Here is a 20,756-nt window from a genome sequence, read left to right on the forward strand (position 1 = left end):
GCTCCCTTCTCCCCTTCCCCCCCAGTGCTCCTCCCCACCTCCAGGCGGCACCACCCCTCCCTCTCTAGGATGCTCCTCCTCCCCCCCTCGGGTCCCAGGCTGGGCCAGCGGCGGGCGACTGCTCCTCCCCCTCCGGGGCGGGGGCGGCGGCGCCACGTGACCCTCCCCGCCCCCCGCGGCCAGGGGTCTGCTGCTCGGGCCGGCTAGTGCAGGCCGGGGGGCGCGATGGCTGCGGCGGGGTCCGGCGGCGGGCTCCCCCGCTCCCCGCGGGCGCTGGCGCTGCTGCTGGCGCTGCTGGGGCTGCTGGGCGCCCCGCCGGGCGGCCGCGCTCTGCACACCAAGGGCGCGCTGCCCCTCGACACCATCACCTTCTATAAGGTGGGCGCCGGGGCCTGGGGAGGCCGGGGACGGCGGGCGGGGCGCCGGGCTCGGCGGGGGCGCGGGGGCGGAGGCCGAGCCGAGCCTCCCAGGGGCGGTGCCACGTGGGGGCCAATCCCCGGGGGACAAGTGGGAGCCGCGGCCCGAGCCCGGGGCCGCGCCTGCGCCCCTGCCCGCCTCGGCCCCCTGGGGCGAGGGAGCCCGAGGTTCGGGAGGGGGCGGGAGCTGGGGCCTGGGAAGGGGGGAGCTTCTCTTGGAGCTCCCACCTCTAAAGCCCCCTCCCCCGCTTTTAGCTCCGCGCGGGCTCCTAAGCCCAGGAACTTCCCCTGCTCCCCTTCCCCCCCTTTTCCAGCTGCCTTTGTTAATTGCTAGCTGGTCCCTAGGGAGCCACGTGCTCTGTTTTGGGCCCTGAGTTCGAATCCCTCCCCGGGCACTTTGTGTTCTATCCTTGAGGGGCCTTAGAATGGCAAAATCAAAACTGGGGGGGGGGGAGGGTCCGAAGGGCTGGGGGCGCTACAGAACGGGGACGTCAGAGCTCCGAGGGCCTTAGAACCGGGGATGTCACAGAATGAATCTGTGAGCCCTGAAGGTAGGGCTGGTTCCTAGTTGGGAACCTCCTACTTGGAGCTCTGGGCTTCCCTGGGAGCTGCCCGGTCAGCAAGCAATTATCAAGCACCTGCTGTGTGCCGCACAGAGAATGAAGTGAAATGGAGGTTCCTCAGGGACCTGAGTTCAAGTGCTGCCATTGCTCCTTACTTTGCCCAAATCACCTCATGTTCTCAGGGTTTTCTTGTCAATAACAAACTGGTGGAACTAGGGTTCTGTAAGACAAGATTCGGGCTCCAGCCCCCCGGGGACGTGGTCACAGGAGTTCGGCTGCGGAGGAGGATTTGAATCTAGGGCAGAGGCAGAAGTTGTGTTGGTCTCTCTCTCTCTGGGCTCCAGCCAGGGCCACAGTGGGAGGGGACTAGTCGGAGGGTGCCAGAGAACAGGACAAAGCATCCTCCCCAAGCGGAACGGGAGCGGGCTGGGTCTCCCCCATTCTCCCAGGTCAGCCCAGTCTCGTCTTCCCCTCCTTCAGGTCATCCCCAAAAGCAAATATGTCCTGGTGAAGTTCGACACCCAGTATCCTTATGGGGAAAAGCAGGACGAGTTCAAGACCCTGGCGGAGAGCTCGGCCTCCAGCGAGGACCTCCTGATCGCGGAGGTGGGGATCTCAGGTACAGCGGGGGGAAGCCTCCCTCCCTCGGGAGAAGCAGCGGCCGCAGCCGAGGGCCCCGGGTCATTTGTCACCCCGCGGAGGAAGCGAAACTGGGGGGAGCAGAGCTGGGAGGAAGTGAGCTTGGGGGGCAGCCCGCGGCCTCTAGCGACCTTCGGCCACAGTGGGGGAGCCTTATGATCCGAGTTTTCTTGTGCAGCAAGATAAGTGTGGACATAGAGAGAGGAACTGCCCGATTTGGAACACAAAAGTTTTGCAAGGATGAATGTTGAAAACGGTCTTGTCTTGTATTTGGAAAAATTAAAAGCTGTTAATACATGCATAGGGGAAGGGAAGCTTTCTCTCTCTGCTTCTTGGGTCCCCTGGCGCCTGTGTGTATCTGACTCCCTTCTGTCTGTTCCTCTGTCTCCCTCCTGTCTCTGTCTCCCTCCTGTCTGTCTGTCCCTCTGTCCCTCTGTCTCTCTGTCTCCCTTCTGTTTCTCTGGAGGGTCTCTCCCTTCTCTCTGTATCTGTCTCTGTCTCCCTTGTCTGTCTTTGTCTCCTGTCCCTCTCTGTATCTGTATCTCTCTCTCCCTTCTCTATCTGCCTTTCTGTATCTGTCTCTCTCCCTCTTTCCCTTCTGTCTGTCTCTCTGTCTCCCTTCTGTCTGTTTCTTTATCTCTGTATCTGTCTCTCTGTCTCCCTTCTGTCTGTCCCTCTTTCTCCCTTCTCTGGTTCTCTGTTTCCCTTCCCTCTATTTCTGTATCTGTCTGTCTCTCTGTCTCCCTTCTGTCTGTCTCTCTGTCTTCCTTCTGTCTGTCCCTCTTGTCCCCCTTCTATCTGTCCCTCTCTCCTTTCTCTGTCTCCCTTCTCTCTGTCCCTCTGTCTCCCTTCTCTCTCTGGTCTTCACTGCCCTTCCCTCTCTCTGGGGCACAGCCAGAGGAAGTCGGGGTGGGGGGCAGCAGGGCCATCTGGGGGGTCCTGGCCCTGCCCCAATGACCGGTTCCTTTCGCAGATTACGGCGACAAGCTGAACCTGGAACTGGGCGAGAAGTACAAGCTCAGCAAGGACAGTTACCCGGCGTTCTACCTCTTCCGGAACGGGGACTTTGAGCACCCCGTGCCCTACGCGGGGCCGGTGAAGGTGGGCGCCATCCAGCGCTGGCTGAAGGGCCAGGGCGTCTACCTGGGCATGCCCGGCTGCCTGCTCCCCTACGACACGCTGGCCGCCCGGTTCCTGGGCGCCGCAGGGGCCGAGCAGCGGAAGGCCCTGATGGAGCAGGGCCAGGCCGGCCTGGCCGAGGTCAAGGAGGCCGAGAAGAAGTGGGCCGAGCAGTACCTGAAGATCATGGGCAAGATCCTGGACCAGGGCGAGGGCTTCGTGGCCACGGAGACGGCCAGAATCTCCAAGCTGATTGAGAAGAACAAGATGAGCGAAGGGAAGAAGGAGGAGCTTCAGAAGACCCTCAACATCCTCACCGCCTTCCAGAAGAAGGGCGAGGGCAGAGAAGAACTCTGAGGAAGGGCCGGGGGGTGGGAGCAGGAAGGATCGGGGATCTCAGGGTGCGGGGACCCCTCCCCTGCCCCTGATGGTGACCCGGGAGAGAGCTGTAAACCTGCCCCAGAGAAGGACCGGTGCTAATCCCTATAATAAACAGTGCGCTGTCTGGGCCCCTGACTGTGAGTCTCTTCCGGCTTGGTAGACGGCCCCCTCCCCGCCCTCTCCCCTCCTCCTGCTGCCCAGGGGTCCCCTGCCCCCCATTTTTGGTAGCAGTCAAGGGTGATGAGCATCAAGTGGGTCCGGATTCGAATCTCGTCCTGTCGCAGATGGTCCCCCCGGGATCCCTGATTCCGAGTGACCAAAGCTTCTCCAGGAGGCTGGGATCACTGCGGGGTGTGAATGGGGGGGGGGGGGCAAGGATGGACCCCGCTGTGTTTTCTATAACCCGCTCTGCGGAACAATATATTTTCTCACTGCCTGCGCCCTCGGTGGGCTGTGTGTGTGTTTTGTCACTGCTCGTGGCCCGGGGGTCCCAGCGCTGCCTCCCGCGGAGCCCCCGGCTTAGCTGGCAGCCCCGAGGCTGGACCAGGCAGCGTGGCGAGTTCGGAGGCCCTGGGCTCAGACGGTGCTGCTGTGCCGTGGCCAGCCTGGGCTCCGGTTTCTCCCCAAGATGGGGGACTGGCTTTTAAATCTCCAACCCGAACACGGGTAGTTGCCTGGCGCGTATCTGGGTTTCCGCAGTGGGATGAACTCCTGCCGCCATCATGAAAATCAGCCATCCGCTGCATTCCCAATTCCCCCCCCCCCAACTCTGAGGGGTTCTAAAAAGCCAGAGCTCCCAGACCACTGTTAGGAAACTGCTGGGGTGGGGGCAGGTTCACAGATCGAGACCCACAAATTGGCTCCTTTGTGCTGAAGATTAGGTCTGATTTAGAAGAAGAAACGGGGCAGAGGGAGTCGGGAAAATCTGAGTTTGCTGCGGCCTCAGAGCTTGGCAGCTGTGTGGGCCTGGGCGAGTCACTTCTCCCTGTTTGCCTCAGTTTGTAGGCTTTTAATAAACGTTTTTTCCATTCCCTGTAAGATCATAAATCCACAGCAGCACAGATATTGCGTCCATCCAAGGTGATCCCAGTAAACTGAATAGAAAACGCCATCTGCGCCCAGAAAATGAACCATGGAGACTGAATGTCAGTCAATATTTGCTGTGTTGATTTGCTTTTTTTTTTCCTCTCCCAACATAGTTCATAAAGAAATGTGTATTTTAAAAGATTACTTGCCATAAGGGGAGAGAAATTGGAACACGAGGTTTGGCGAGGGTCAGTGGCGAAAAATTATCCTTCATTGTTTTAAAAATAAAAATAAAATAAAAAGTTAATATATCAGAAAAATAAAAATGAATAAAGAAAAAAAATCAGATCTAACAGTCACCATTTGCAGGTAATGAAATAAAGCTCAGAGGGGCTGAAATGGACCAACCTTGTAGAAATAAGGAAACTGAGGCAGCAGGTGCAGGGGAGCTGGGCCCAGAGCAGCCCCACCTGCTCCTTTCCTCCTCCCTGGCACAAGTCCCTGCCCATGGCGGTCGGGCCAGCGTGTCCTTGGAAGGACCCGGAGCCAGAATGCACTACTGCACCATGATGCTGTTAGCCATTCCCCTGAGAGGGAGGCAGTTATCTGCAGGGGAATGGGAGGCTGGGGAGCTTGAGCTCCCTCCTCCATCTGAGCCCTATGAGGGTCGCACAGGTCCAACCGAGTCAGCCACATCCAAAGGGCTGTTTCCCCTCCCTTCCCACCAGCCACCTCTAGCCAAAACCATTTCTGTGGGGCAGGGAGCGGGAGGAGGCACGTGGAGTCCCATGTGAGGAGGGCCGGATCTGGTGTCGGAACCCGAGTTCGGATTCCGATGCTGCTACTTCATGGCTGGGTCACTGAGCAAGTCATTGTTTAAACATCTCTTCTAAAATTGAGGGTGAGTTTGATCATAGATCCATGGCTAGGGAAAACTCGACAAGTGTTATCCAACTTCCCTGCCCCTCCCCCCAAGACCATCGTTCCTTGTGCCCATTTTACAGATGAATAAAATGAAGTGGAGAGGCTGATGTCCCCCCAAGATCGCAGGCAGATGGGGGGTACCTGACTAAACCCAGCGATCTTCCCAGTCTATTCCCCTGATTCAGGTCAGTTCTGCATGGAGGATCCTACAACAAACCCTGGGTTGGGGGCTACAGCAGCAAGCAGGGAAGCGGCCCCCAGAAAGGGGCCCAGAATAATCACAAAGCAGCCGTGTTGATGGGCTGGTTCTGGACCCAGGGCATCTGGGTTCAAACTTCATCTCCAACCCCTAGTGCTCAGGTAAACTTGTGCCTCAATTGCCTTCTCTATAAAAACAGAGTTTGGACTACATGGTCCTCCTGGACCCTGCTGGCAAGGCTCCTGTAACACAAGTGGAAAAGGGGGAGTTAATCTGCTTTATCCTGTTACTGCCATGGGTATTTTTAAGATGCCCCTCCCATGGGTAAACAGGTGGCATTCTGAGGATACAAGGAGGAAGCCTCCAAACACCAACTGTCCCGTCCTTCCAAACTGCATGTGGCCTATGTATGCGCATGTAAACAGTGGAGTGCATATATGCTGATGTGAGGAGATAGAGTACCAGAAAAGGAAAACGCTTCCTTTAGGAGGAGACAACTCAGGCCTAAGATGTGGAGGCGGAGACGTGGGCCCCGGACGTGTGGTGGTCCCCATAAGGAGTGTGGGAACCAGCACCGAGATTATGCGATGACCAGCTCTGACGGACGTGGCTCTTTTCAACAAGGAGCCCGGTCACTTCTAATGGACTTGTGATGGAGAGAGCCATTATATCCAGAACTATGGAGACTGAACATGGGTCACATAGTAGTATTTATACTCTTTTTGTTGTTGTTTGCTTGCTCTTTTTTTTCTCATTTTTTCCCCTTTTTGTTGTTTGCTTGCTCTTTTTTTTCTCATTTTTTCCCCTTTATGAGCTGATTTTTCTTGTGCAGCACACGTTTCCAAAGTGGAAATATGTGTAGAAGAATTGCACACGCTTAACCTATATTGGATTACTTGATGTCTAGAGCAGTAGGTGGGAGAAGGGAGGGAGAAAAAATTGGAACATGGGCTTTTGCAAGGGTGAATGTTGAAAACTTTCTTTGTATATATTTTGAAAATAAAATATTATTGAAAAAAGTGTGGAGAGCAATGTGTGTTACACAGGCTTATTAAGCCTGGATCTACGGGTAGGAGGCAGATGGTGATGGCCTTCCCTCACAGGAGGAGGAGGCAATAGGAGACTTGGGGCAGTAGGGAGCCACCGAGTATTTTTTAAGCAGGGGACAAACAGGTCAGATTTCCACTTTAGGTAGCATATTTTCTGCCACTGTATTGGGGAGATTGATGGAGAAGGAAGAGGTTTCAAGAGAAAGAGCAATTAGGAGGCTACTGCCATAGTCCGGATGAGAGGGCTGGCCAATTGGAGGCAGAAGACATGTTTTGGATGTGGAATCAGAAAGACTGGGCAGGGGCAGCTAGTTGGCACAGTGGCTGGAGTACCAGCCCTGAAGTCAGGAGGAGCTGAGTTCAAATCCGGCCTCAGACACTTAACACTTCCTGGCTGTGTGATCCTGGGCAAGTCACTTAACCCCAATTGCCCGAGCATTAAAAAAAAAAAAAGAAAAAGAAAAAAAGAAAAGACAACAGATTGCATGTGGGAGAAGATGAGGCAAGTGAGGGTGTCTGAGGCTATGACTCTCTCCCTATGGGATAGATGTTAACCAATGAAAATTTAGAAAGCATTTCATTACATGCCCTCAACAGAAGAAAAAAAAAAGGAAACTTGAAGAAAGGGCAGGGGAATCATTAGATTTATTTAAGGGAAGCCCTCACTTTACAGATAAGGAAACTGTGGCTGCTAGATAATGGGGGGCAGAACTGGGAGTCCAGACACTTGCTCCAACTCAGGATCAGAGCACTTTGGGTGACTCTCCAAGGACCCGAGATGCCCCCATGGAGGGGTCGGAGGCAGGGGGATCTTTCACCTTCCTGGGTCTCCAGCCTTTGTCATATACAGGAAGGGCTTGGACCGCACCGATCTGGTAACCCACAAATCCGGCCTTAATATGAGTGATTTGCCCTAATCCCAAATCCAATTTAGCATCAACTTGAGAGGGAACAAGCACATTTGCAAAGTGTCTACTCTATACCGGGCACAGTCCTAAACTCTTCCCAAATATCTCATCTGAGAGGTCATCCCTCCACTCTTTATGGCCCAAGAGAATATTCCCAAATCACTTACACTCTCAGGACCCCTAAAGTCAACTGACATTTGCAGAGATTTAAAGTCTACGAGTTATTTTCCAAACATTCTCTCACTTGATCTCAATCCTCAGAAGAGGTAGCCTTTCAGATGATGTTTTAGTTTGCAGAATACTCTTCTTATTGACTCATTAGATTCTCCCTGGATCAATATGGATCAATAACTGGAAGGCAGGTGCTATTATTATCCCCACTTTACAGATGAGGAAACTGAGGGAAACAGATTCAATGACTTGCCCAGAGTCTTCACACAAGTTATCCAAAGCAGATTTCCAATTCTGGTTTTCCTAATTCTATCCACTAGGACACCTGCCTCTGCCTCTAACAAATCCAAGAGAAGGAATTATTGTTATTTTTCGGATGGGGCAGCCAAGGCTCTGAGATGTGACGGGATCACCAGCGATCACGTCAGAGGAGGTATCGGAAGCCCGATTTCTCCTGACTAGTCCAGCTCCCTTTCCTCAACATCACTGCCAATTGAGGGGGCGGCATTAGACAGCCTTACATCCTGGGCTCCCTGGGGAAGGCTATGGAAGCCTTCTCAGAATCATGGCTTTAAGTGAATAAAATACTGACCGCCAAAAAACTCCAACTATATTGAAATGCAGTTACCAAAAATGAAAATAAAAAATAGATTCATGGACAGTAAAGTCCTATGGTTGATCTGAAAAAGAGAATCCCTGTAAAAAAGATGGATTTCAGTTCCTGGTGGATTTGGAACCATTGGATGAGGTTCAGCTATTTATTTGGGTGGCCCCAGGCAAATTGCTTCTCCTCCTTCCCCCAGGTCCATTTCTTCCTTTTGTCGGCCCATGAGAAGCATCCTCTTGGGAGTCCCCGGGCTTGTTGAGGTCCTCCAGGTGTTCCCATTGGAGGACAACAGTGAGAGCCGCTGGGATGCTGCAGAGCCTCCTGGGAGAGGTCGTGGACCAGGCAGAGGCGTCTGACTCGATCATCACACAGGGAAAGCCAAGTGGATGAAAGATGTCTATGACCTGGCTCTTCTCAACAATGAGATGGTTCAGGCCAGTTCCAATGATCTTGTGATGAAGAGAGCCATCTGTTCCCAGGGAGGGGACTGTGGGAAATGAATGTGGATCACAACATGGTATTTTCTCGCATTTTGTTTTCTTACTCATTTTTTCTCCTTTTTAATATTTTTTATTGAAGTTTATTTTTTAAACATATACAAGGATAATTTTTTCAACATTGCCCCTTGAAAAACCTTGGGTTCCAATTCCCTCCCCCCCCTTTCTCTACCCTGTCTCTTAGATAGCATGTAATCCAATATGTTAAACATGGTAAAAATATATGTAAAATCCAAATTAGGCGTACATAATAGGATGTTTCTTATACAGCACGATAATTGGGGAAATACGTACAGAAGAATCGCACATGTCTAACATATTCTGGATTTCTTGCTGTCTATGGGGAGGGGAAAATTTGGAACACAACGTTTTGCAAGGGTCAGTGTTCAAAGTTATCCATGTATATGATTTGAAAATAAAAAGCTTTTAAAAAAAAAAAAAAAAAGCTGTCTATGGCCCAGATGAGGACATGGAATAAGAACAGAAATCTGGAGATGCTGCCATCAGGGAGGATAGGAAGACAGGGAAGACAGAAAGGTAGAAAGCAGATGGGAGCTACAGAGACAGAGAGAGAGAGAGAGACAGAGAAACACAGAAACATAGTCATATAGAGATGGAGGGGGAAACGAGAGAGATAGAAAGAGGGATACAGAGAGAAACAGAGACAAAGATAGAGACAGAGAGAGGTGAGAAAGAAGAGGGAGACAGGGAGACAGAATTGGAGCCAGATACAGAGGGAGACAGACAGAGACAGAAAGCGCTACAGATCCGGGCCAAAAGGTTCACATGAGTGAATTGGGCCCAGAACTGAACAGCTGGAAAAGAGTCAATTAGATTTCCTTTAGGAAATAGCCAAGCTCCCCCTGACCCCAAGCTCCTCGAGGAACAGGCTCATGCCTTTAATACTAACGTTCTGCGTGACTGAGACACGGAGCCCATCTGCCCCTTGTCTGCAGCCCGCGGAGGCTGGGACAGTGGAGGCAGTGGGGGGTTGGAAGCAGTCTAGGATATAAAAGGAACCATAGAGAAGGAAAGGTGGGCCGGCCACGCGGCCAGGGCGGCCCTGGGAGCCGCTGCTGGGGAGGAGGTCCGTGGGAGGAGGGTGCTCCCCTAACTCTCCACAGGGAAGGGGCTCGCCCGGTGTGACTCAGCCACGTCGGGGCCCCTGCTCCCCTGGCTCACCCCCACAGCCCTTCTCACGCCGGCCTCTGTACCAAAGCACCGAGCGGCGGCTGCACACAGCAGGCACTTAATGAGTGCTTGTTCCCGAGCGGGGCGGTAGCGGTCCGCAGGGCTGGCCTGGCGGGAGGCAGACCTGAAAGCGAGTTGAGGCTGGGAGGAGGGTCCTGTGGCCAGCCTGGTCCCCTCTCCATCTACTGGACACGGCGGGAAGTCTCCTCCAGCTTCTGAATCCCAGAGGGGGACAACCCTGGAACAGGCCGGAGGGGGCTCGCTTGCTCCTTTCCTGGTGACCAGGGCCTGACCCACGGTGCCCAACCTCAGTCAGCGCCCGATCACGGGTGGCTCTTGTTGCAGGATGGAGGAGAAGCCGAGTGGGCCGTGGGCCTGGAGCTAGAAGGACTTCATAGCCCACCAAGTCCAACCCTCTCTTCTGACAGCCAGAAAGTGACTCGGCTAAGATCAGAGGTAGGGTTTGACCAGGTCCTCTGCCCCACATCTGGCACCTGCACCGAGCACGTGGCCATGCAGTGGAGCTGGGATCCTGGGGCTAAGGCCCTGGAAATCAGAGTGTCAGTTTTCTCATCTGTAAAATGGGAACAAAGTCCACACTCACACTACCAAGAGCTAACGTGAGTTTTGCGGACCTGGAAAGGGGGAGGCTGCAGCCGTACAGAAAGGCTTCCCTTGCCAAAGATCATTACCTTTTTGTCCAAGTGTATGACTTGATGTGGGCAATGCCCAAGTGGACATTTCCTCCACTCCCCCAGACTAACTCTTCTCCCTTGTTCTCGGAGCCAGCGAGGGCCCAGGGAACTCCCAGGTTGAGGCCCTGTGGCCAGGACGGGTGAGCAGCCGGACCTCCTCCGTCACAGCGGTTCACCGGGACATGGACCCAGGGCTCGCGTTCTTATCATCAAAACCATTTCGCTTTTTAACAAGACTGATTCTCTTGGAAAAGCATGTTGAGATGCGCGAGTAATCCCTTCTGTGCATGAGCCCAGGACTGGGTCACTATTAAGGAGGTGGGTCCCTACGGGAAAGAACAACAATGACAGGAACCAGGCTAACTTGTAATGAAACTATCTTTTATATAAATTATTAACCCATCCAGTTTAAAGCAGGTTTGCTATGCCCGTGTCACTTAATTCTGAAGAAGGACAGATGCGGCCTTCTACATTCATAAATTACATCAAATAATTCATGAGAAAGTAGAGAAAACAAAATGGCAGGTACAACGGAACCCCGTACGTTAAAAAAAAAAAATAATAAGACAAATTCTGATTGAACATAATGATTGCAAAATGGAAACACAAAGTTGGAACGGTTAAAATAGACGCAGGTGAGGGGGGCCGTGAGCAGGCCAGCCGCGTGCTACTCCCGGGTCCGGGACCGGTCATCTTCCTCTCCCGCACGCCGGGATCGAGCGCCGCCCACCGACGTGACTGCATCTCCGCGTCCGCTTGGGAGGGTGGATCTCACACTTAGGAGATACCGGTGAAATAAAACCAAGAGCTCTTGGGGCATAGACAGTAGTCTAATCTCTTCCACGCCTTGTTTTAAAATTTCAATTCGGCACACTTAAAAAAAAAAAACCCAACCCCAAATCCCATCAAAACAAAACCCCAGAACCCCCCAAACAAAAAACCCACAACAAAAAACAGCAGCAGCAAGGGATTATTTGGGATTCTTTGTCAAATACCAAATGACATCCATCATGTTGGAGGGTGCTTCTTTACTCATGTAAGAATATATAGATATATATAGATATATATATATTTTTTTTAACTGTACACAATTTATAGGGTGTGACAAAGTTTCCAAAAGACTAGATCAACAAGATATTGGCCATTTCTGCACACAATTTAGTTTTTCGTTTTTTTTTTTTTTATACAAAGACATTGCAAGATGTAAGAGGTTGAATTTGATTTCAATGCTACAGTTAATACAAAAGTCAACAAGAAACAAAGTAACAATCCCCGACCCCCCCAGTAACATTATTTGACACTGAACCCTTGGGGGGTTGGGGGTGACCACCACCGGAAAGCAGAGATTGGCTGGAGAGGCCGCAGGAACCGCGAGACGCCCCCTCGGGACGGGACCCAGCTTCCCGGCCCGGTGCATGCTCGGCGGGCGAGGTCCGTCTTCTCTCGGTGGCTATTTCTACAGAGGGTACGTTTCAGGATGGTCACGGAGAGCCTCCCTCCAGCACACGCACGGACACAGACACACACCCACCCGCACCCACGACCCCCTCCCAAAGCTCTCCGGAAAGGCCGCCTCCCGTCCCCACTCCCACCCCACGGGCCGGAGGCCGGGGCCGAACCGCGTCCAGGCCGGAGCGCTTCGCAGATGGTCTTCGGCCTTCCTCTGGCGACGGCGGCCCAGGAGACTGACCGCCGGCGTTTCCCGTCACAGCGACTTCTCTTCCAGGGTCCCAGTTGTCAGCGATGGAGCGTTTTTAGTAAGTCTTTTTGGAGGAGGGGATTGTGATCCTTTTCAACTTCCTTTCAGAGTTTTAAATAGGAAAATCAATTATTGTAGGCCAGATCACAGATTTCTGAAACCCTCAAAGGTCTCTCGAAGCCAGGAGAACCAAAAAAAGCAAGTGGTTTTTGCATAGGAAGATTTTTTTTTTTTAACCTTTCCAAGAAATTAAAAAAAAAAATGGTCAAATTCATTGGAGAAGATAAGAGTACTTGCTTTTAAAGAGTAGCGGACTCTGCGTGTGATCCAAGGGTCGGGGAAGAAGCCAGCCCCACGCACCCCCAGTGCCCAGGCAGGGGCGTCCTCGGGCTCCTTCCGGGGAGCAGGGCTGCCCGTGCCCTGGGGGACTCTCCACCTCGGCCCACAGGAAGCTCCAGGGACTCTGGCTCAGCCTGAAAGCCCCGCACGTGCCCAGGGCTCTGCCCGCTCCCTCCCTGCCCTGCCCCCACCAGCAAAGGCCCTCAAGCACTAAGTCTTCATTTTCAAGCACCTATTTTTTTGTTTTTAATTCATGAACTGATTGTAGTATATGACTGAAGAATCAGTGACAGTGGTACAGGGATTCACTGCATATATCATGTACATCACGTCTCTTGGCTTTCCGAAAGCAATTCCCGTCACTCCGGCCCACGGACGAGAGGCGGGCTGCTTGGGACCCGTGGCCTGGGAGACGGTCCGGCTCCTTCTCTCCCCTGGACAGCCGCTTCCACTGCCTCCCTATCCCTGGTTCAGATTTCAAAGGCGGGCACGGGGCAGGGCCGGAGCTCGCGGCCCGCTGGCACCGACGCCGAGGGCGCCCCCGAGTGTCCAGAGCGGAGGCTCCTTTGCCCCCAGCCCCCGGGGAGCTCCAGGGGAGGGGCGGGTTCCAAGGCGAACAGGCCTCTGCTTTCTGCTGTTTCTAAGGCAAGGCAAGGCCAGACCCCGATTCTCCCTCCCTGGGGAGGCCGTCCGGCTGCCCTGGGCTGGAGCTTTTATTTCGGAGTTGCTATTGCTGCTTCTAAAAACAAGCCCCAGGAGTTTCTGGAGCTGGAAAGGAGGAAGAGGAGGGTTTCTCTGGTTGCTGCCATATGCTTAATAATGAACACGTATAAAAAGTGGTCAAACCTAGGGGAGGGCTCGGCTGCCGGTTTATGTACAATAATTTAATCAGCTGTATATAGTTAATACCTAAAAAATTAATTCAAGATCAAAGTCCTTCATGCATTTTATGAGGAAGTTGTGGAGTCCGGCGGCGGGCAGCTGGGCGGGGCTGGGGCCAGGAGTCTTCCCGGGCGGTCCGGCCTCTGCAGTTACACTTTGAGCTTCTTCATGGTCTCGAGCCGCTTTTTCAGCAGCTCCCCGATTTCCTGAAGCGAGTGCTGGTAGCTGCTCTGCACCTTCCCATGCACAGTCTTTGTGAACTTCTCCTCCTGCGGAGAAGGGAACGAGCGGCTGACGCCGAGGGGCTGCAGGGGCTGCCCGGCCCCGCCTCCCAGCCCTTCTCTGCAGGAGTGGGGGGACCTCCGGGTGCAGAGGGCCTGGCCACGCCCCGAGAAGCCTCCCAGCCCATCCCTTTTATCCTTTGTTCCGAAGGTTGGACTATCTATGGGTGGAAATGGTGGCAATTGCTACAAGAATTAGGCTGCCCTCAACCCTCAACAGGCCCAAGGCCTTGCTGGGGCTCCTTCCCAGCATTAGCACTGGGGGCCCCGTCTTCCCAGTGAGACCAGGGATCAATGTCCCGCCTGGGCACCTGCTGCAAACAGAGCGGCTGTCCACCTCCACTGGGCAAAAGTGCAGCCCTGCTTCCCCTGGTAGGAGAGGAAGGCAGGGAGGAGAGGAGAAGGAAAGGAGGAGGGAAAGAGGAAGGAGGAAGGAAGGAAGGAAAGAGGGAGGGAAGAAAGGAGGCAGGGAGGAAGGAAAAGGGGAGGGAAAGAGGGAAGGAGGAAGGAAGGAAGGAGAGAGGAAGGAAAGGGGGAGGGAAAAAGAAGAGAGGGAAAGAAGGAAGGACAGAAGAAAGAAAGGGAGGGAGGGAGGGTATCTGATCAGTTCAAATATCTTCCTTCCAGACCTTCCATGCTAATTACTTTAGGCTCAGTAGAGGTAAATAAGTCAGACAGGATCTAAAAACACAGCTTGGATACAATGGGCTCCCCCCGCCCCCTGCTGACTCCTTGGTCTCATCGGACCCCCTGGGGAAGCTGAAGGCCCTCGCTCCCCTGTATTGGAGTGGGGAGACCCTCAGGAGCACAACTAGCCTCCCCATTTCCACGGGCAGCCCTAGTGCTCGGCCCACAGTAAGAACTAAAGAAAGCTTATTTGTGCTTCCCTTGGGACCCAGGCCTGTGTCCCCTGGGCCGGTCATTTCCACGCCTCCCTTACTGCCCCCAAACTTAAGCACAGAAAGGGCCAAGTGGAGGCAGGAAGAGCCAGAGGTGCTGGGGCGGGCCCAGCTGCTGAGCGGTTCCTTATCTGCTCCACAGGCTGCTTTCTCCCCACCACCCCCCTCCCCGCCCCCATCACTATCACTGTTCCCATCAAGGTAACAAGTCGGTCCGGAGACTCATTGGCCAGCCTGCCTCAGTTTCTCCTGAGTGTTAGGAGTCTTGGCTTGGGGACAGCGCTTCGCTATGGACAGATCTCAGGGGGTCTAAACAACTGTTTTTTAAATATTCTGACAGCTGCATATCGATAGTGTCAGTTTCCTTGATTTAAAAACAAACACAAAAATCCCCCATAAGCCCTCGGAAGGAGCAGGAGGGTCCCAGGGGCCCTCCTGGGATGAGAAGGGGTCCTCAGGCTCAACTCCACAGCTCGCTCTCCGTCCGGACCTTGGACAAACCCGATCCCCCAGGGCCGGGCCTGGGAGTTGGCAGGGAGGGAGTGGCGGGTTACCCATCTCTTACCTGTGAAAGAGCAGGGTCTTCTAGGGATAATTCTTCAAGTTTCAGTGCAGCCAACAGAGTCTCGAGCCCCTTGATGTGCTCTAGGACGCCGGAGATGAGCAGCTGGAGACCGGCCACATAGTGCTGGAAGCTGGAGAAGATGGGCGGCTGCAGGGACAGGAGAGGGGAATGAGATTCCCGGGAGCCCGGCCATGGCAAGCGAGGGGGGGGCCCAGCCGGAGGATGGCCAGCCCTGCCTGTCCAGCCCCGCCCTCCGCTGCCAGCCTGACCGCAGCCCTCAGTGACCCCCGCCGTCTCTGGCTCGTGCAATGGGCAGCCAGAGCCCAAGGTCTGGGGCACGAGGCCGCTGCAGGGACCGCCTCCTGGCCGACATGCTGACTGGCTATTCGCCAGAGCGCTCACTGCCCCGGCCCTGGCCTCCCAGGGAGACCTCATCCTTATCCCCCAGGATGTGGGGCCCAAGCTCGTGCCCATGGCTTACGTCCTTGTGGGGCCGGATTGGGGAAAGGTCAGAACAGCCCCTGGAGCGAGGGGGAGGAGACTGCCCAACTGGTCAGTGCTACAAGGGGCTTCCCCCAGCCTGGCCCCTGCAGTACCTGTGCAGAAGGGGCCCCTTCCTCAGCAGCAGCAGCCCTAGTGACCGACAGGGCCAGAGGGACTGTGAGCTGGGGCTGGCAGTAGCCCACAGACCCCTGGCCGGCTTCCTCGGAAGGAAGGGGCTCCTCGGAAGGAAGGGGCTCCTCTGAGGTGGCCAGCACCCCACCAGGTGCCATCTCTCTGCCGCTCACAGGCTAGGGCAGGGGCCAGGAAGGGGCCGGGGCCCGTCTCCCCTCAGACTCTCCTGGACAAGCCCGTGCCCCCACACATTGCGCGTGTTGAACCGCAGCCTCCGAAGGGCTCATGGCTGCCCCCTTGGCTGTCAGTGGGTCAGTGCATGTGCCTCCACCCGTGCATGCTGAGGACCGTGGGAGCTGCCCAAGGACACACACCCCAAAGCTTCCCTGGTCGTCTCCCCTAGCCCAGCCAAGCGGGCTCCCTTCCGGAAGTGCCTCCGGGTCTGCCCCTGGCCCGGGGGTCTCTCCCCCTCCCCCCAGGCCGTCAGCGTCTCAGAAAGGGCAGGGGCTTCAGCACACGGGCCGCTCTGCACCGAGCTCTAACACCCAGGCCAAAGCCCAAAGGCAGCGTTCGGCCCGGGCCACACCAGCCTCGGAGCCAAGATGGGGCCCCAGTCCTGCCCGGGCCGACCGCTCTCGTTCCCTGCCCGGCATCCTCCTCCAGACGCTCTCTGGTCCTTCTCAGGGAGGACTGACCCGGCTCTCCGAGCAGGCCCCTGGCGCCCCCTCAGCTGCCCTATGCCCATTCCTGGACTTGCAGGCCCCCAAGGCCCCAGACCTTTTCCCCAAAATGCACATGAGCTGCGCCTTTCTCATCTCTGTCTGAAGTTAGAGCAAAGCCCGAACGAGCGCATCTTGTTTGTGTCCCTCCCGGAGACACAGACCGCCTGAGGCCACGGGAACAAGGGCCTGGGGGGAGGGGAGGGCACTCCCTGCATAGGAAGGGGGGGAGGGCAGTGGCAGTGGGGCCCGACCCCTCCCCACGGCGGTGATTACCATCAGGGTGTTGGTTTCTTTTTTCTTCTTTTTCCTCTTCTGTAGATTTAATTTATACGGCTGCAGGACATTGTCACAGTAACTAGTCACCCAGAGGACAATGGAGATGGTCTGAGGGAAAAAAAAGAAATGTGCATTAAGCAAGAGGCAGAGAGGGGGAGAGATTGGGGAGGGGGTGAGAGAGAGTGGGGGAAGGAAGGGGGGAAGGAGAGAGAGGGAGAGAGACAGAGAGAGGAAAGGAGGGAGGGAGGGAGAGACAGAAAAACAGAGACTCTTAGGGTGCCATGACCCAGAGCCAGTAAGGGACCCTGGGGGTCTCCTGGCCTCTCCCCACCCCCATTTCACAGAAGGGGAGCTGGGGAAACACACAGGCTGGGGGGGAGGGGGGGAGGGGAGGGAAGGGGCAGGGTGGCGTGCTCACCTCCACAAAGAAGACCAAATTCTCTAAGATTCTGGGATGCGTCTTCAGGCCCCCGTCCTGTACTTCTAGTATGTCTCCTTTACACTGACTGAACACTTCTGCAAGACAAAAGGCAAAGACCCCAGTCGGTCTCTTGTTGGCCCAAGGGGGGGCCAGAGGCTGAGCGGGGCCTCTGGGAGCAGGGGGGGAGGGGAAGGCACCTCCTCTCTTTATGATCTTCCCCCCATCTCAGGGACACTCCCGTAGGTTTCTGGGCCCTGAAAAATCAGAGGCCGCAGCCGGGAGAACGAAGGGCGCTCCCCATGGAAAGACCAGAGATGTCTCTCCCTCTCAGGCCCAGGTTTCGGACTAGGAATCCCCATCACCGCAGAGTCACAACCACTCTGCTTCGGGAGGATGAGGCAGAAGGGCTCGGGGGCTCCCGGGAAGGGAAGGACCCCCCAGATCAGCGCGCCCGAACCTCATCACGCCTGCTGCCCAGAGATGAGCCATTCCGGAAAAGTGCACGTGCACAACAGGGACTCCTCAGTGTCACTTACCCCTTAACTGCTCTAATAAAGAGTCACAACTATTCCCTATTCTCTCCTGGATCTCGGCCGTGTCCTCTGAAAAGGAAGGAGAACATTCTGCTTTGTCACGTGTAGAGGGAAGGCGCACACGGCTCCCGAGAACCTCCCTGCTGAGCCTGCGCCCCCTGGGCCCACCCGGACCCCGAACCTCTGCGGGGACTCGTGCCTTCTCGGCCAGAACCATCGCCCCGATTGAGGGCGAGATCAAAACCCGCTTCTTTCAATAAATGACCGGTGTGGGTGGAACACTCCCCCAAGACAGTCCCAATTCTGATCCAGCCCCAACGTTCAGCCCTCCGGATACAGGCTCTGCGCGACCCCAGCGGGCTCTGCCATTTCGAAACCTCCCAGTTAAGTGGTGAGTTTGCACGGCGGAAAGCCGCTGTGACAGGCGCCCCGAAGGCTGCGGGGGGGAGGGGGGCAGAGCCCCGGCCTCTCAGAGGCGCCCTCCGAGCCGCCGTCAGCACGGGCAGCGGGGACGAGGGGCTCCGCCCACTGAGCGGCTCGTGTGGGCCTAGGCCACCCCCTGGGTGACAGCTGCTGTCATTGGGAATCAAACGCTATTTACTGTCTCAGCCTAGAGTTTCTGCTGAATGAAGCTTCCCCCCAACATGCCGGATTTACTTTCAGAGCAAACAAAATCATCATCTCTGAATCAGCAGCCAGAGTTATCTGGCCAAAGCCCGAGGCGGGACTCTCACACACTCACGTCTTACCTAGGCCATTGGTATCTAGTTCATAAATGTCACTAACGAGATAGAAGGAGCTGGTCTGGCACTGACAGCAGCCGCTGCTGAAGAAGCCGGCCATCCGGGTGGGGACAGGACCCAGGAAAGGATACTGTGGAGGGAAGGAAAAAGGTCTCATCAGGCAGGGAAGCCAGAGGCACGAGGCCCCTGGGGGAGGGGACTGTCCGGGGACCCCGAGTCTGGGGTCACGGGGCTCACAAGGAGCGGGCCAAGCCTTGGGAAGGCGTCCCCGATGCATGTGAGACGGGGTCTGGCTCTGGAGCCACAAGGATCCCCTCCTCTTCCTGAGTCTGCCCAGGCAGCCTAAAGTCGGGAGCTGAACCCAGGTCCTTGGGCAGCCAAGGTTTGAGCAGACCCAGGACACGGGCACTGGACGCGCCTCTAAAGCCCACCTGGAATGACAAAGCTCAGAGCGGAGATCGGGGGCGGCCTCTGGCACACTGGGGAGGGGGCCCGCTTTAGAGAGATCCCCGACACATACAGGGAGGGGGCAGGGTGGCAGCGGGGGCCGGGCAAGGCGATGATTCTGGGACTTTGGGCAGTCATTCAATCCCTGTCCTGCTTCTGTTCTTTTTGACAAGGAGAAGGATTTTTGGACTTAAACAGTCAGGAGAGAAATGGCCAATGGGCTGCTGGTCCCCAAGACAGTAAGAGAGCAGTGGCTGTAACGGAGGAATTGGAACCCTGAAGGACTCTGTCCTCATGCCCCGAAAGAGCCGGGAGACGGCTCACCCTCCCCACGCCCCACTCAGGGCTCCGTGAGCACGGGAGGAAGGAGAAAGGGGGGGCACATGGCCTGCTTTTCCAAAAAGGGAAGAGATGGGGCTCTGGTGACACGGGCGGGCCCAAATCTGGGAGTGCTGTGAGAGGGAAGCCAGTGCCCAGGGAGACAAGAAAGCCACCATCACCAGGAGCCCCGGCAGCCAGGCCGGGCCAGGACGGACCAGGATGGGCCAGGATGGGCCAGGCCAGGCCAGGACGGACCAGGACGGACCAGCATGGGCCAGGATGGGCCAGGACGGACCAGGACGGACCAGGATGGGCCGGGCCGGGCCAGGACGGACCAGCATGGGCCAGGACAGACCAGGCCAGGCCACTCTGATTCTCTGACATGTTTAGTAAACTTGTGGGTCAAAGGATGGACACGAGAGATACTTTAAGCAAAGATGTTGGGACAAGGGCCTGGAAGAAAAGGCCGGGCCCGAAGAGTAGAGCCCCTGGTTCTGTGACCCTTAGGAAGGGTTCCCTGAGAGGGGCCTCGGGCCTCAGGACCCTGACACTGTCGAGGAGTTTCTCCAGTGACGTGAACCCTCACAAACAGCCCGTTCTTCAGATCGTGTGTCACACGGGGGGGAAGCACAGTTAACATGCTCCAGTGGATGACCAAGGGAGGACCCAAAATAATATGACTCAGAACCAAATCTAAGAAGATGAAATAGAATTTGGGAGAAATGTAAAATCTGACGCTTTGGTTCAAAACCATCGAGCATAAGACAGAAGTTTGTCTAGACACCAATTAAAGTGTGTGAAAAGATCAGAAAGCCTGAGTGAGCAACAGGCAAAAAGAGTCAAGAAGGAGGCGCCCATCCCATGGTGGTCTCTTCTGGGGGCCCAGTTTGAGGGAGGGTTCAGAGAAGCTGGAGACCACAGGACAGCCGGGGGCCTCGAGCTCAGGCCGAATGGGGGTCTGCTAAGAATCAAAGCCTAAAGATCGGCAAAGTACACAAGAGCGTCCCCAGGGACTGCCAGCAGAGACGGACCAGCTGACCTCTGGGCCCCTCAGAGCAGCAAGGGGAAGACGCAAGTTAAAAACAGGCCACGCTGCCTTGGAAGGCACCTCCTCATTGGATGGTGTGACAGAGGGGACGCCAAGGCCCCCCCACCCATGGGTGGGGGTATACCCGAGACTGGAACAGTCCTCTCTCACTTTTAAAATTGCAGACTCGCAGTTGGCCACGAGCCAGAGGCCTGGATCCTGGGAGCTCGGGGGCCTGCCCAGGGTTCATGCAGAAGGAAGTGGTCAGGACTCAAACCTGGGTCTCCTGGTGCCCTCCCCCACACGAAGGCCGCCGGCCCCGGCCCAGCCCTGCTTCTCATGTACCTGGACCTTCCGTTCCACAAATCGCTTTCCCGCGTCCATCACGCCTTCCAGCTGCTGGAGAAGCGAACGGATGGTATCGATCCTCGAGGAGACGCCGTTCTCTGTTGTCTTGTCTGAGTTTTTTGGCTCCACGGGGTGGCTGAGAGTTGGAAGCCCGCTGACCAATCTCAGGGTCAGGGAACGGATGCGCAGCCAGAGGGTCTCTTCCTCCAGGGAGAGTTTCTTGTGCTCTTCAGAAATGTCCCTTAGGGCAGAA

At 55.6% G+C, this 20,756-nt stretch overlaps 2 protein-coding genes across 2 annotated transcripts in view; one reads left to right on the forward strand and one right to left on the reverse strand.

Moving 5' to 3' along the window:
* The first annotated feature begins 210 nt into the window (after positions 1-210).
* On the forward strand, positions 211-3,246 carry ERP29 (endoplasmic reticulum protein 29). The gene is made up of 3 exons (XM_051972804.1): positions 211-378; positions 1,460-1,598; positions 2,592-3,246. The coding sequence occupies exons 1-3, from the start codon at positions 226-228 to the stop codon at positions 3,092-3,094; spliced, it is 795 nt and encodes a 264-aa protein (XP_051828764.1). The 5' UTR covers positions 211-225; the 3' UTR covers positions 3,095-3,246.
* Positions 3,247-10,745: 7,499 nt separating this feature from the next.
* NAA25 (N-alpha-acetyltransferase 25, NatB auxiliary subunit) overlaps positions 10,746-20,756 on the reverse strand; it is a 38,874-nt gene continuing 28,863 nt past the window's right edge. The window contains exons 18-24 of the mRNA XM_051972805.1: positions 20,501-20,744; positions 18,367-18,490; positions 17,621-17,686; positions 17,082-17,179; positions 16,661-16,771; positions 15,051-15,197; positions 10,746-13,574 (exon numbers count right to left, since the gene is read on the reverse strand). Of these exons, the coding sequence (XP_051828765.1) occupies positions 13,455-13,574; positions 15,051-15,197; positions 16,661-16,771; positions 17,082-17,179; positions 17,621-17,686; positions 18,367-18,490; positions 20,501-20,744 (910 nt within the window). The 3' untranslated portion in view covers positions 10,746-13,454. The remainder of the gene's footprint in view (positions 13,575-15,050; positions 15,198-16,660; positions 16,772-17,081; positions 17,180-17,620; positions 17,687-18,366; positions 18,491-20,500; positions 20,745-20,756) is intronic.

The sequence above is a fragment of the Antechinus flavipes genome, chromosome 1 (genome assembly GCF_016432865.1).
Source record: "Antechinus flavipes isolate AdamAnt ecotype Samford, QLD, Australia chromosome 1, AdamAnt_v2, whole genome shotgun sequence".
Lineage (NCBI taxonomy): Eukaryota > Metazoa > Chordata > Mammalia > Dasyuromorphia > Dasyuridae > Antechinus > Antechinus flavipes.